This window comes from Oncorhynchus nerka, linkage group LG5, assembly GCF_034236695.1.
Source record: "Oncorhynchus nerka isolate Pitt River linkage group LG5, Oner_Uvic_2.0, whole genome shotgun sequence".
Classification (NCBI taxonomy): Eukaryota; Metazoa; Chordata; class Actinopteri; order Salmoniformes; family Salmonidae; genus Oncorhynchus; species Oncorhynchus nerka.
The window spans coordinates 32,626,394-32,642,184 of NC_088400.1; the positions used below are offsets into that span (position 1 = coordinate 32,626,394).

General features: G+C 45.6%; 1 protein-coding gene across 1 annotated transcript in view; it reads left to right on the forward strand.

Moving 5' to 3' along the window:
• The window catches only part of LOC115127015 (dedicator of cytokinesis protein 2-like), a 192,817-nt gene that overhangs the window by 174,969 nt on the left and 2,057 nt on the right, over positions 1–15,791 (forward strand). The window contains exons 27-47 of the mRNA XM_065018543.1: positions 3,411–3,509; positions 3,656–3,750; positions 4,990–5,068; positions 5,515–5,615; positions 5,735–5,793; positions 5,951–6,099; positions 6,237–6,322; positions 6,439–6,595; positions 9,307–9,347; positions 10,587–10,677; positions 11,233–11,343; positions 11,494–11,583; positions 12,478–12,582; positions 12,846–12,987; positions 13,389–13,470; positions 13,568–13,652; positions 13,736–13,822; positions 14,582–14,758; positions 14,988–15,071; positions 15,182–15,319; positions 15,583–15,710. Coding sequence (XP_064874615.1) covers positions 3,411–3,509; positions 3,656–3,750; positions 4,990–5,068; positions 5,515–5,615; positions 5,735–5,793; positions 5,951–6,099; positions 6,237–6,322; positions 6,439–6,595; positions 9,307–9,347; positions 10,587–10,677; positions 11,233–11,343; positions 11,494–11,583; positions 12,478–12,582; positions 12,846–12,987; positions 13,389–13,470; positions 13,568–13,652; positions 13,736–13,822; positions 14,582–14,758; positions 14,988–15,071; positions 15,182–15,319; positions 15,583–15,710 — 2,186 coding nt within the window. The remainder of the gene's footprint in view (positions 1–3,410; positions 3,510–3,655; positions 3,751–4,989; positions 5,069–5,514; positions 5,616–5,734; positions 5,794–5,950; positions 6,100–6,236; positions 6,323–6,438; positions 6,596–9,306; positions 9,348–10,586; positions 10,678–11,232; positions 11,344–11,493; positions 11,584–12,477; positions 12,583–12,845; positions 12,988–13,388; positions 13,471–13,567; positions 13,653–13,735; positions 13,823–14,581; positions 14,759–14,987; positions 15,072–15,181; positions 15,320–15,582; positions 15,711–15,791) is intronic.

Below are 15,791 nucleotides of genomic sequence, written 5' to 3' on the forward strand. Positions count from 1 at the left end.
GTAGTAGAGATATTAGAGGTAGTTAAACTACTAGTGGTAATGGTAGTACTGGAGATATTAGAGGTAGTTAAACTACTAGTGGTAATGGTAGTAGTGGAGATATTAGAGGTAGTTAAACTACTAGTGGTAATGGTAGTAGTAGAGATATTAGAGGTATTTAAATTACTAGTGGTAATGGTAGTAGTAGAGATATTAGATGTAGTTAAACTACTAGTGGTAATGGTAGTAGTAGAGATATTAGAGGTAGTTAAACTACTAGTGGTAATGGTAGTAGTAGAGATATTAGATGTAGTTAAACTACTAGTGGTAATGGTAGTAGTAGAGATATTAGAGGTAGTTAAACTACTAGTGGTAATGGTAGTACTGGAGATATTAGAGGTAGTTAAACTACTAGTGGTAATGGTAGTAGTGGAGATATTAGAGGTAGTTAAACTACTAGTGGTAATGGTAGTAGTAGAGATATTAGAGGTATTTAAATTACTAGTGGTAATGGTAGTAGTAGAGATATTAGATGTAGTTAAACTACTAGTGGTAATGGTAGTAGTAGAGATATTAGAGGTAGTTAAACTACTAGTGGTAATGGTAGTAGTAGAGATATTAGATGTAGTTAAACTACTAGTGGTAATGGTAGTAGTAGAGATATTAGAGGTAGTTAAACTACTAGTGGTAATGGTAGTAGTGGAGATATTAGATGTAGTTAAACTACTAGTGGTAATGGTAGTAGTGGAGATATTAGAGGTAGTTAAACTACTAGTGGTAATGGTAGTAGTAGAGATATTAGAGGTAGTTAAACTACTAGTGGTAATGGTAGTAGTAGAGATATTAGAGGTTGTTAAACTACTAGTGGTAATGGTAGTAGTGGAGATATTAGAGGTAGAAATTCTACTAGTGGTACTGGTAGTAGTAGAGCGAGAGATATTGTGAGAGAGAGAGAGAGAGAGAGAGAGAGAGAGAGAGAGAGAGAGAGAGAGAGATAGAGACAGGCCATACTGCCCACAAACTGAGATGGAAACTGAGCTGCACTTCCGAACCTCCTGCCAAATGTATGACCATATTACAGAGACACATATTTCCCTCAGATTACACAGATACACAAAGAATTTGAAAACAAACCCAATTTTGATAAACTCCCATATCTACTGGGTGAAATACCACAGTGAGAATGATGGAGGGATGAGAGTGAGGGAGATAGAGAGAGATAGAGAGGGATGGTTTCATTACATTACACTCTAGAAGTTGATATGTGTTATCTGAGTGTTTGAAATGGACTCTTAGGGAGGATTTGATTGGTTGTTTGCAGTTCTGTGTTTGTGTGTTCTGTGTTTGGCTGCTTTGCTTTTGTTTATCTGTGTGTGTCTGTGTGCCTTTGTGTGTGCGTGCGCGCACGTGTGTTTGTGTGCTCGTTACATCAGGCAGTCAGTTGGCAGCAGTGTCACAATAAACACAAAGAGCTCACAACGCGATACGACAGAGGAGAGGAGAGGTGAGGGGGGATGGAGGTTCGGAGAAGAGGAGGGGAGGAGGAGGGGTGGGGAGGGAGAGAGGAAGGGAGGGAGGAGAAGAGGGGGAGATGAGAAGGAGAAGAGGGGTGAGGATGGATGGATGGATGGATGGATGGAGGGATGGATGGATGGAGGGAGGGAGGGAGGGAGGGAGGGAGGGAGGGAGGGAGGGAGGGAGGGAGGGAGGGAGGGGAAGAAGAGGAGGAGATGAGGGGAAGGATGGAAGAAAGGAGGAGGAGAGATGAGAAAGGTTGGATCATGACAGGGAGTCTGGTGACATGTTCTACCAGGAGAGATACAGGTAGCACACTACTCACACCACTTCCAAATTCCAGCTTCATGTTAACACCATTACACAGAGAGACTGAATGTGTGAGTCTGCATGCCTGCATTTGTTTGTGTGTCACGATGATTAGGCTGTGTGTATGTGTAAGAAACGTAAGCACAAAGCAAACAGACACACACACACATAAACAAGGTTCCTGTGGTGATTGCTGAAGTGTAGCCCTCCAGGATACTCCTCTTTCAGTGGAGGAATATGTGTGTGTGTGTGTGTGTGTGTGTGTGTGTGTGTGTGTGTGTGTGTGTGTGTGTGTGTGTGTGTGTGTGTGTGTGTGTGCGTGTGTCAGGCTCACCTGACTCCATTGATATCAGAAGCAACAAACAGAGCACGGGGAGTCTCGAGGAGTGAGTGAAATGACAATAGCACACACACACACACACACATTCCCATTGTTATCAGCCAAGAACTCCAACAGACACATGACTAATGATGGTCATCTCTTCATCTGCAGATATCCATCCATCATCTATCACTCCCTTCCTCCCCCTATCGTCTGTCACTTCCTATCACTCTCTTCCTCCCCCTCTCATCTATCACTCTTTTCGTCCCCCTCTTGTCTGTCACTTCCTATCACTCTCTTCCTCCCCCTCTCATCTATCACTCCCTTCCTCCCCCTCTCATCTATCACTCCCTACCTCTCCCTCTCATCTATCACTTCCTTCCTCCCCCTCTCATATATCACTCCCTTCCTCCCCCTCTCTCGTCTATGACTCCCTTCCTCCCCCTCTCTCGTCTATCACTCCCTCCCCCTCTTATTTATCACTCCCTTCCTCCCCCTCTCTCGTCTATCACTCCCTTCCTCCCCTCTCTCGTCTATCACTCCCTTCCGCCCTCTCTCTCGTCTATCACTCCCTTCCTCCCCCTCTTATTTATCACTCCCTTCCTCCCCCTCTCTCGTCTATCACTCCCTTCCTCCCCCTCTCTCGTCTATCACTCCCTTCCGCCCTCTCTCTCGTCTATCACTCCCTTCCTCCCCCTCTTATTTATCACTCCCTTCCTCCCCCTCTCTCGTCTATCACTCCCTTCCTCCCCCTCTTATTTATCACTCCCTTCCTCCCCCTCTTATTTATCACTCCCTTCCTCCCCCTCTCTCGTCTATCACTCCCTTCCTCCCCTCTCTCGTCTATCACTCCCTTCCGCCCTCTCTCTCGTCTATCACTTCCTTCCTCCCCTCTCTCATCTATCACTCCCTTCCTCCCCCTCTTATTTATCACTCCCTTCCTCCCCCTCTCTCGTCTATCACTCCCTTCCGCCCTCTCTCTCGTCTATCACTCCCTTCCTCCCCCTCTCTCATCTATCACTCCCTTCCTCCCCCTCTTATTTATCACTCCCTTCCTCCCCCTCTCTCGTCTATCACTCCCTTCATTTTGAATCATTTTTGTAATTTCTGCTAATAATGGATTTCTTGGTGAGGAATATTTCTCACAGTAGAGTTGAAAGTGCATTTCTGTCACTACGTCCCTTGTTGTACACTGACCACATTCTCTCTCTCTCTCTCTCTCTCTCTCTCTCTCTCTCTCTCTCTCTCTCTCTCTCTCTCTCTCCTCTCTGTTTCTCTCTCTCAGTCTAGGGTGGTGGCCTGTATGACGGCCATTCTGAGTCAGATGGATGACAGCCACTACTCCAGCTACCTAGAGACCTTCTCAGGCACCACCGACCTAGTGGTGGGCCATCACACACACACACACACACACACACACACACACACACACACACACACACACACACACACACACACACACACACACACACACACACACACACACACACACATGCAAACACACACACTCATAGACTCTATGTGTTGCAGGACTTTCTGATGGAGACGTTCCTACTGTTTAAGGATCTGATTGGGAAGCACGTCTATCCCTCTGACTGGATGGCTATGATCATGGTGCAGAACAGGTACTGCACTCTCACACACACACACACACACACACACACACACACTGGATGACAGGAAACTTGAAACTTGGATGTAGCTGACTCATCTCTGATGATGGTAACAGTGTTATTGTGCAGAACAGAGACTGTACACACAGTGTAGAGTAGCAACTGTAGTGTAGAGTTACAGTGTAGAGTAACAACTGTGGACAGAGTTACATTGTAGAGTAGCAACTGTAGTGCAGAGTTACATTGTAGAGTAGAAACTGTAGTGTAGAGTTACATTGTAGAGTAGCAACTGTAGTGCAGAGTTACATTGTAGAGTAGCAACTGTAGTGTAGAATTACAGTGTGGAGTAACAACTGTGGACAGAGTTACATTGTAGAGTAGCAACTGTAGTGCAGAGTTACATTGTAGAGTAGCAACTGTAGTGCAGAGTTACATTGTAGAGTAGCAACTGTAGTGTAGTTACAGTGAAGGGTAGAGGGGGGAGAGAGGGTGAGGGGTAGAGAGAGAGAGATTTCCACAGGCCAAGGATATGTCAGACAGCACAGTGCAGAGAGAGAGAGAAAGAGGGAGATAGTAAAAGATAGAAAGCGAGAGATAGGAAGAGGAAGATAAGGGAAGATAAACAGATAGTGCTTCCTAGAGAGCAAAGTTAGAGAGGGTGGAGGGAGCAGTGAGGTCTCTTACAGAATGAGAAAGATAGATAGCACTTGAAAGAGAGCCATGGGAAAAGGCTAGTTACCGTTTCAAACTTTACTTTAATGAGTTAAATCTGGTTTTAAGTGTCTTTTAACATAATCATTTGAGTTCATCGAATAACATCTCATCATTTATTGTCAGATGAAGCTATGGTGGTAGGGATTTTGTGTCAATATTGTATTACTTTTGATTGTATTAACATGTTTCCCTGGGGCGGCAGGGTAGCCTAGTGGTTAGAGCATTGGACTAGTAACCGGAAGGTTGCGAGTTCAAACCCCCGAGCTGACAAGCTACAAATCTGTCATTCTGCTCCTGAACAGGCAGTAAACCCACTGTTCCCAGGCTGTCATTGAAAATAAGAATTTGTTCTTAACTGACTTGCCTAGTTAAATAAAGGTAAAATAAAAAAATTAAAAAAAATGTTTAATATTCCCATTGATATAGATATCAGATGGCATGAATATAGATACCATTTTGATATCATGTCACGTCAATATCCCCATTGATATATATTAGGTAGACATCTATCTGACAGATGTATTGTGTTTCTGTCAGGGTGTTCCTCAGAGCAATCAACACCTACGCTGATACCATGAACCTCAAGTTCCTCAACAACAACGACTTTGAAGTGCAGGTCAGCGTGTGTGTGTGTGTCTTCTAGTCTGTGTGTGTGTGTGTGTGTGTGTGTGTGTCTTCAAGTCTGTGTGTGTGTGTGTGTGTCTTCTAGTCTGTGTGTGTGTGTGTCTTCTAGTCTGAGTGTGTGTGTGTCTTCTAGTCTGTGTGTGTGTGTGTCTCCTAGTCTGTGTGTGTGTGTGTGTCTTCTAGTTTGTGTGTGTGTCTTCTAGTCTGTGTGTGTGTGTCTTCTAGTCTGTGTGTGTGTGTCTTCTAGTCTGTGTGTGTGTGTCTTCTAGTCTGTGTGTGTGTGTCTTCTAGTCTGTGTGTGTGTGCGCACATGCAGGTGTTTCAGTCTCTCTCTGTGTGTCACTGATGTAAGTAAATACTCCACGCTCTCTTTCATTCTCTCTCCCTCTCCCTCTCACTCCCCCTATCATTTGTTTCCTCCTCCCTCTTTGTCTGTAGTTGTGGAATAATTACTTCCATTTGGCCGTCGCATTCATTACCCAAGAGTCCTTGCAGCTCCAGCACTTCTCCTCAACCAAGAGGAACAAGATCCTAACAAAGTGATTTACATTTGTCTTTTGTTTCTCTCTGACAATATTAATGATCCACAGTATTTCATAATCAATGTTAGGATGTTGTATTAGCCCCTGTTCTAAAACAAAGCTGATTTCATCTTCAGGTATGGAGACATGAGGAGACTCATTGGTTTCGCCATACGGGACATGTGGTACAAACTGGGTAAGTCTGTGTGTGTGTGTGTGTGTGTGTGTGTGTGTGTGTGTGTGTGTGTGTGTGTGTGTGTGTGTGTGTGTGTGTGTGTGCGTGTGAGAGAGAGAGAGAGAGAATATATGTATGTCGGTGTTTTCGACTGCGAGACTGATTCTTGTGTGTGTAGGTGGGAATAAGATCTGTTTTATACCTGGGATGGTGGGTCCTATCCTGGAGATGACTCTGATTCCTGAGGAGGAGCTGAGACGAGCCACCATCCCCATCTTCTTCGACATGATGCAGTGTGAACACACAGTCTCCACACACTTCCACAAGGTTCCACAGTGACACACACACACTCCCTTACGCGCGCACACACACGTGAGCACTCACGCACACACACAGTGTGAACGGAATCACTTTGACAACTTCCAGAGAGGCTTACCCATTCCCTCCCCTCTGTGTGTCTGTAGTTTGAGAATGAGATCATTCTGAAGCTGGATCATGAGGTGGAGGGAGGAGGAGGAGATGAGAGATACATGGAGCTACTGGAAACCATGTGGGTGTCTTTCATCAATTCTAATATCTATCCACTCAATCAACCACCCGTTCACTTACGTACGTGTCTCTGTGTGTCTGTCTGTGTGTGTGTGTGTGTGTGTGTGTGTGTGTCAGTCTGTTGGAGTGTGCTGTGGCGCGTCCCTTGTTGAGGCCAGAGGTCGAGCACTTCGTCACCTTGGTGAAGGGACTCCTGGTGCGTCTCCTTGACTACCGCGCAGTGATGAGTGACGACAGCCGCAACAACCGCATGAGCTGCACTGTCAATCTCCTGGTAAGCCCCACCCACTACAGGAAGAACCACAATGGGCAGAATGATGTAGCTTTTATCTGCATTTCTAGTTTTGAAGCTATTTGCATGTTGTTGCGTCAACTGCAGCACTGACACCTTTATGTTTCATGTGTTGCCATCAGCTGGTCCCACCTCAAAATGTGATCACCCAGAGTCACTTTCAACACACAATCACACCCTTCTCACCAACAAGAAGTTAATCTGTCGATCATGCCATGCCATGTCAATTGTGCCTGCAATATAGTCATCAACATGGCATCCAGTCAATTATAACACCTCCTAATACATTCTGGACATATGAATGAATTAAAAACTAAGTTAAAACATTCAGTAACAGCATCTGAAGCTGTTAGAATATCCCAGATCAATACAAGGTTAGGGGAGTCTCAGAGGCAGTACCGGCCTGTCCTTGTATTATACTGTGACTCTATAGCGGTCACACAGTAACATAGCTGTACAAAGGAAGGGGGTATACCTAGTCAGTTGTACAACTGAATGCCTACACATTGAACCCAACTGAATCATAGAGGTGAGGGGGGCTGCCTTAATCGACATCCACAGCACCCGGGGAACAGATTAAGGCAGCCCCCCTCACCTCTCTGATTCAGTTGGGTTCAATGTGCCTTGCTCCGGGACAGAACGGCAGATTATTACCTTGTCAGCTTGGGGATTCGATCCAGCAACCTTTCGGTTACTGGCCCAAAGCTCTAACAACTAGGCTACCTGCCACCCCAGGGTTATCCAGGGTTACCCAGCACCGCTATGGCTAAGCATTAGTCATTCCCTTTCATTAAATGTTGTTTGGGAAGCTAAACACCCTTACCTCAGGCTAATTGACATTAACATGCTATGCAATATGCAAGCTAATCATCCTTACCTCAGGACAACTAACATTAGCATGCTATGCAATATGCAGGCTAGTCATCCTTACCTCAGGACAACTAACATTAGCATGCTATAGCTAACACACAGCTCCCAGGGATGCATCTGGAAAACTCAGATACACCACATGACCAAAAGAATGTGGTCACCTGCTCGTCCAACATCTCACTCCAAAACCATGGGCATTAATATAGAGTTGGTCCCCCCTTTGCTGCTATAACAACCTCCACTCTTCTGGGAAGGCTTTCCACTAGATGTTGGAACATTGCTGTAGGGCCTTGCTTCCATTCAGCCACGAGAGCATTAGTGAGGTCGGACACTGATCTTGGGCGATTAGGCCTGGTTCGCAGTCGGCGTTCCAATTCATTGCAAAGGTGTTCAATGGCCTTGTCAAGTTCTGCTTTGTGCACAGGGGCATTATCCTGCCGAAACAGGAAAGGGTCTTCCCCAAACTGTTGCCCCAAAAGTTGGAAGCACAGAAATGTCTAGAATGTCATTGTATGCTGTAGCTTTAAGATTTCCCTTCACTGGAACTTAGGGGCCTATCCCAAACCATGAAGAACAGCCCCAGGCCATTATTCGACCAAACTTTACAATTGGCACTATGCATTTGGACAGGTGGCGTTCTCCTGGCAACCGCCGAACCCAGATTCATCTGTCAGACTGCCAGATAGTGAAGCGTGATTCATCACTCCAGAGAAGGTGTTTCCACTGCTCCAGAGTCCAATGGCAGCAAGCTTTACACCACTCCAGCCGACGCTTGGCATTGGGAATGGTGATCTTAGGCTTGTGTGCGGCTGCTCAGTCATGGAAACCCATTTCACGAAGCTCCCGCCGAAAAGTTAATGTGCTGACTTTGCTTCCAGAGGCAGTTTGAAACTTGGTAGTGAGTGTTGGAACTGAGGACAGACAATTTTTACGTGCTACGCGCTTCAGCACTCGGCGGTCCCGTTCTGTGAGGTTGTGTGGCCTACCACTTCGCGGCTGAACCATTGTTGCTCCTAGATGTTTCAACTTCACAATAACAGCACTTACAGTTGACCGGGGCAGCTCTAGCAGAGCATAGATTTGATGAACTGACTTGTTGAAATGGTGGCATCCTAAGACGGTGCCACGTTGAAAGTCAGAAAGGCCATTCTACTGCCAATGTTTGTCTATGTAGATTGCATGGCTGTGTGATCAATTTTATACACTTCTCAGCAACGGGTGTGGCTGAAATAGCCGAATACACAAATTTGAAGGGGTGTCCACATATTTTTGTATATATAATGTGTGTATGCTAGCTGCACGTGTCATCAGTTTATGCTTGATATTTCTAATTGCTCTTCAAACACTAGTCAGATGTGGAGATTATTGGAGCGTGCTAGATGATGACATGGGTTTAAGATGTTTGTTCTGCCTTGAGTGTCTTTCTCAGTGGGTGAGCACCGTAGAAGAGCCGTGCTGTCTGTGCAGGTGCAGGTGTGTGTGTGTGTGTGTGTGTGTGTGTGTGTGTGTGTGTGTGTGTGTGTGTGTGTGTGTGTGTGTGTGTGTGTGTGTGTGTGTGTGTGTGTGTGTGTGCTGGTGATGAGACAGGGTTACTTTAGGTCATCACACTCGTCTGCTCTCTTAAGACATCATTAAACTTCATTAAACAGGGAATTTGTGCCGCACTGGCGCACACACACACACACACACACACACACACACACACACACACAAACCCTCTCTGAAGTTTATCCTCACACACATATCCCCCCCAACACACATCCACACTAACAGGCAACGTTACACTCCTCTCACTCCTCACACTCCTCTCCGTTGCATTGCAGAATTTCTACAAGGACATCAACCGTGAAGGGATGTACATCAGGTGAACACTTTATGTAACAATAACCTGTTATTAATGTAAATGTAATATGTAAATATGTTTCATAACTAGTTACACCATATCTAATACATAATCTAGTTTGTCTATAGAGGGTTTCTGTATATGTGCTGTGGGACTGGGGTAGCTGTGTATAACAGTGTATTACTCTGTGAATGAGTGCGAGAATGTGACCTTGTGTGTGTGTGTGTGTTTGTGTGTATATAATCTGACAAGGGATTATCTCAATCCTGCTGAATTAATGTCCAAATCCAGAGGATCAAGTCCTCCACTAACCGTAACATGTGCACTCATTTTAGGAGAGAGAGAGAGGGATGGAGAGGGAAGGAGGGAGCGAGAGGGAAAGAGTGTGAGAGTGAGTGAGAGAGAGAGACCGGTGGAGGGAGGGAAGTGGAGAGGTTGAGAGAAAGTGAAGGACAGAGGGATACAGAAGGTGAGTCAAAGAAAGGCGTGATCCAAAAGGAGGAATGGAATAAAAAGATGGAGGAAGAAACCAAGACTAGCGAGTGAAAGATGCTCTGCTTCTCTCTGTGGGAAACCTAGAATGTTCAAAACAATTCAAGTCCCACATTTGACACAATCCAAAAAATGGAACAATGTTGTGCTGAAAATGAGTGACAGTGATAGAAAATGGGTGAGAAATAACAAAGAATAGAAAGAGAGAGAGAGAAATAGAAAGAGAAAGAGAGAGGAGAAAGAGAGAGGAGAAAGAGAGAGGGAGGTTCAGAGAGACCTGTGGTTGAGGTAGCTGCATAGCGACACAGTCTGAAGGCACATTCAACTTCCGTGTGTTCTGCTTGTGTGTTCCGCAGTGTTCACATCAGTGTGACAGGGTCACAAAGGTTTGCCCTGCCATAAAAACGTCATCAGGACGGCATACACTATCTATTATCCCGAGACAGACAGTGCCCATTGGGCTGTCGGTTTAGCCGTTTGTTAGTTCTCTGTGGTTGATGGTTGGTGTATAGGTCATGCCATCACAATCACAACAGATTGGATACGTGTATCACAGCATGATGGACTGACTAGTCACTGAGTTGTCGTCTAGGCAACAGAGTCATCTAGTGGACAGTGGTAGACATTAGAGTGTGGTGTGTATTAACTTGTGTGTGTGTGTGTGTGTGTGTGTGTGTGTGCGTGTGTGCGTGCGCGTGCGCGCGCGTGTGTGTGTGTGTGTGCGTGCGTGCTTGCGTATGCACACATGTGCACGCGTGTGTGTTACAGATACCTCTACAAGCTGAGAGACCTTCACTTGGATGTGGAAAACTACACCGAGGCTGCATACACCCTGTTGCTTCACTCTCGCCTGCTCAAGGTACACACACACACACACACACACACACAAAAATTGACATTGGCATTCACAGCGAGAGAGAAGCATTTACTGGTGGATTCAGTGTAGCCCTGACACAGTGTGAGATGAGAGCGAGGGTGTTTTATTGGTTGATGACTGATTCCCTTGGAGATGGCCAATAGCATTAATCCATCTGATTAAGTTTTCAGAGTGACTTCATGACAGGGTTTTGGCCTCTGTGGCTGGGTAACTATGGTGATTGATATAGTGTGTGTGTGACCTCTCTCTCTCTCCGTCTATTTTATGGGGTGCTTTCATAGAGTTTATTCTCTCCAGTGGTTTATTACATCTTCTCTGTCATTGACGTCACAGTAGTAGACACCACAGTAGTTTACACTGCTTCATCACTCCTATAAAGTATAGCCTATAACCTATAACCTACAACCTATAGCCTTTACAATCCTGTCTATAGCCTGTCTTGCCACACTGATTGTTTAGTCTATGCCCCCTCTCTCTCTATATCTCTCTCTCTCTCCCCTTCCCTCTCCATCCCTCCCTCCCCCTCCTCTACCCCAGTGGTCAGACGACCAGTGCAGTCCCCAGTTTGAGTTGCGTAGCTGTCAGACCCAGCGCCAGCTGAAGGAGAACCTCTATGACAAAATCATCGGACACTTCGACAAGGGCAAGGTCAGCTAAATGGAGCCGAGTGCACCATCTTGATTCGGTATAGTGTCTTTGCTGTATCGATAGATGTGTTGGAGTTGGTTCTCTTGTCTATCTTGTGTCTTCTCTCCATGTGTGTGTATTGGTAATCTTTCATCTGGCTGTGTTGTGTAGATGTGGGAGGAAGCCATTACTCTGTGTAAGGAGCTGGCTGACCAGTATGAGATGGAGGTGTTTGACTACGAGCTGCTCAGCCAGAGTCTGGTAAGACACACATAACACACTGTCCTGTCCTATTCCACACATGAATAGGTTTTGTCAAGCTTCCTTTATCAGCGTTTGTCCTTCAATTTGTGACACTATTCACAGGACCCTCAAAACGTTCATCTACTCCTCTCACTTTCTCCTCACCTCTCCTCTCCCTCATCCCAACATACATCATATCTGGAGTGACTGTTCAATACACTCCTCTCCTCCTCTTCTCATTCTTCTCTTCTCTCACCTCCCAAGAGTCTCGCTCACTCAAACAAAACGTGCATATACAGTATTTCTCCATTAGATTCTGCCCTTGGATTGTCCTTTTATCGTTTCTCCCATATTTCACCCTAGAAAACAGGTCTTTGCTGAGCATGTCGTTTCTCTGACGGCTGTAGCTGTACAGAAGGCATTATCATATAATATCTCTATCTTCTTCTGTCTGTCTGTCTCTCCCACCCTCTCTGTCTTTCTCTCTTTCCCTCTTCCTCCCCCTCTCTATGTCTCTCCCACCTTAACCTCCCTCTCTCTCTCTCTTTCGCTCTCTCTTTCTCTCTCTCTCTCTCTCTCTCTCTCTCTCTCTCTCTCTCTCTCTCTCTCTCTCTCTCTCTCTCTCTCTCTCTCTCTCTGTCTCTCTCTCTCTCTCTCTCTCTCTGTCTCTCTCTCTCTGTCTCTCTGTCTCTCTCTCTCTCTCTCTCTCTCTCTCGCTCTCTCTCTCTCTCTGTCTCTCTCTCTCTCTCTCTCTCTCTCTCTCTCTCTCTCTGTCTCTCTCTGTCTCTCTCTCTCTCTCTCTCTCTCTCTCTCTCTCTCTCTGTCGCTCTCTCTCTCTCTCTCTCTCTCTCTCTCTCTCTCTCTGTCTCTCTCTCTCTCTGTCTCTCTCTGTCTCTCTCTGTCTGTCTGTAGAAGCAGCAGGCTAAGTTCTATGAGAACATTATGAAGATCCTGAGGCCCAAGCCAGACTACTTTGCAGTGGGATACTATGGACAGGGCTACCCTCCCTTCCTCAGGGTCGGTCAACCTTCTCAATGTCTCAGTTTAGCCCATATTTACATGATTTTGGGCTGGCCAATAATGGTTTATTATACTTGTGAAATGAGCAACAAAGGCTGTCAATTCACAAGGGGAAGCAATATCAACATTGTATTAAAAGAATGACCTCTTATGTCGTATTTCTGAGTGTTTATAACCCCATTCATGAGTGTCTATAGGTCTGATCAAACAAGGCTCTTATGAGCAGTAACGATCCCTTTATGACCTGTGTATAACCTCAGAACAAGGTGTTTATCCACCGGGGGAAGGAGTACGAGCGTAGAGAAGACTTTCAGAACCAGCTGATGAGTCAGTTCCCCAGCGCTGTCCGTCTCAATATCACCACCATGCCTGGAGACGACGTCAGACTCTCCCCGTTGCAGTGTATCCTCATAATGTACAGTGTATAAACCAGAATTGGGGTCATATCCATTTCAATTCCAGTCAATTGAGGACGTATACTCGAAAGTCCAATTCGCTTCAATGCTTTTCAGTGAGTAACCTTTGGAATTAGAATTGATCCCAACCCTGGTATACACACATCCTACACACACACACACACCTGCACACACACACCTGCACACACGCACACACGCACACACACACACACACACACACACACACACACACACACACACACACACACACACACACACACACACACACACACACACACACACACACACACACACACACACACACACACACACACACACACACCTAAACATTTGTCTTCATCATGTTTGTGTTGTGGTAATGTTGCGTTCCCTGACCGGGGTTCTCAGACATCCAGTGTTTCACTGTTCAGCCCGTTCTGGAGATCCCACCTCACCTGAAGAACAAACCAGTCCCTGACCAGATCAACAAGTCAGTCCCTTTTGTCTGTCTCCCTCTCATACGAATGATTTTTTTTTAAATAGACAGCGTAAACAGAAGAAATGTAGCCCCTCTTTCTGTGTTGTAGCTTCTACAAGTCCAACTATGTGCAGCGTTTCCACTACTCCAGACCAGTGAGGAGAGGACCAGTGGACCCCAATAATGAGTTTGTTGTAAGTGTCTGACTGACTGTCTATGACCATAGAGCTATTCCATGTAAAACAATGGCAACAATCTCAATCTCTCTCTCTCCTAGTCCATGTGGATTGAGCGCACCACATTCACCACAGTGTACAAACTCCCTGGGATCCTGCGCTGGTTTGAGGCCACAGACATGAAACATGTAAGCCTTTTTCTGTCTGTCTGTCTGTCTGTCTGTCTGTCTGTCTGTCTGTCTGTCTGTCTGTCTGTCTGTCTTTTTGTCAAAATTAAAAATAAATATCTCTATTCGCCTATTGTTGGTCTTATTCTCTCTCTCTCTCTCTCTCTCTCTCTCTCTCAATTTTCATTTTCTTTTTTCAATTCAATTTGCTTTATTGGCATGACGTAACAACGTGCATATTGTCAAAGCTTATTTTGGATATTTACAATATAAAAAATAAATAAAAATGAGAATCAAAATTGTCAACGGGACAACAGTAACAACAATAACAAACGGTCAAAATAACCATACATTGAACAATAACAATAAGCATACAGTAGAGGACATGTGCAGGTTGATTAGTCTGTCAGACATTGTCCCTCAACTTATGGCAGGCAGCAATGTAGTGCGCTGCCAACCCACAGCTCTCTGTGTCCTCCCCCAACAGGACGGGTAACCTATTCTCATCAGAGAGGTCTTTGAAACCTTGAATAAGGGTTTCAAATTTGGGAAAATGACACTAATTGTTTTATATATTTTTTTACATGTTGTCAGGAAATGCAGCTCCGTCTCAGGTTCCACTGTTGTTTACTGTGGTTGCACAGCCTTTCCTCTACAGGGAGCCAGGTTTTCATGTGTCTACCCTTCTCAATGGGAAGGCTGTGCTCACTGAACCTGTACTTTGTCAAGGTTTTTTCTAAGGTTTTGATCAGTAACCAGTTCAGTTTCTGTCTCTGTCAGACCACCATCAGTCCTCTGGAGAATGCCATAGAGACCATGGAGAGCACAAATGACAAGATCCTCACCATGGTAAACCAATACCAGGCCGACGACGCCCTTCCCATCAACCCCCTCTCCATGCTGCTCAACGGCATCGTGGACCCCGCTGTCATGGGGGGCTTCGCCAAGTACGAAAAGGTCAGAGTTCATCCATCTATCCGTTCTTCATCTCCTTACTCCTGCCAACTCGTACATTTCAGAACAGTATTCTGTGTGTTTGGCACAAGCTGAAGTAGGGATAGAATATACTATACAATGAGCTGGATGTTTGGTGAAGATCATACATTTGTCTTCTTCCTATCTCAACCCAGGACTGTTTAATACATAAAAGAGCAGCACATTTCAATGATATCTCTCCTCTCCCCAGGCCTTCTTCACTGAGGAGTACAACCTGCAACACCCAGAGGACCGAGATAAGCTGTATCGCCTCAAAGACCTCATCGCATGGCAGGTACTGTACACACACACGCTACACACTCACATACAGTACAGAAACACAGACACACACACACATGCACACACACACACGTATGCATGCCCACACACATTATTATCTTGCAGATCCCGTTGCTGGGGGGAGGGATCTCTCTACATGGTAAGAGAGTGACAGACGACCTACGACCTTTCCACGAGCGCATGGAGGAGTGCTTCAAACACATGAGGAAGAAGGTGGAGAAGGAGTACGGCGTGAGGGACCTGGTAAGAGAAAGAGAGGGAGAGAAAAGGAGAGTGTTTGCGTGAGGACTGAAATGCTAGCTGCAGGGAACTGCCTGGTATCTTGGGCAGAGGAGAATATCTGTCTGAAAAAGTGTGTTACGAAAAGAGCTTTAGGAATGATACTGGCCATGCCAAAGCTTAACTCCTGTTTGTGAAAAGCATTGTCACTCTCTCCTTCATTCAACGTCACCTTTGACCTTTTTCTCCATCCTTCTCTTTTCCTCTTCGTCATCCCTTGTTCTTAGCCGGATATGGATGAGAGGAAGTCAACTCGTCCGCGCTCTGTCCTTCGCTCCTTCCGTCAGTCTGTCATCTCCATCTGCTCCCTCCAGGGGTCTGAGTGTGGGACCCCCACCAAACCTTACCCAGACAGGTAACACACACAGGCACACACACACACTCAGATGAAACCCACACAGATGGATGCAAACACAAAAACATATTTAACAACACA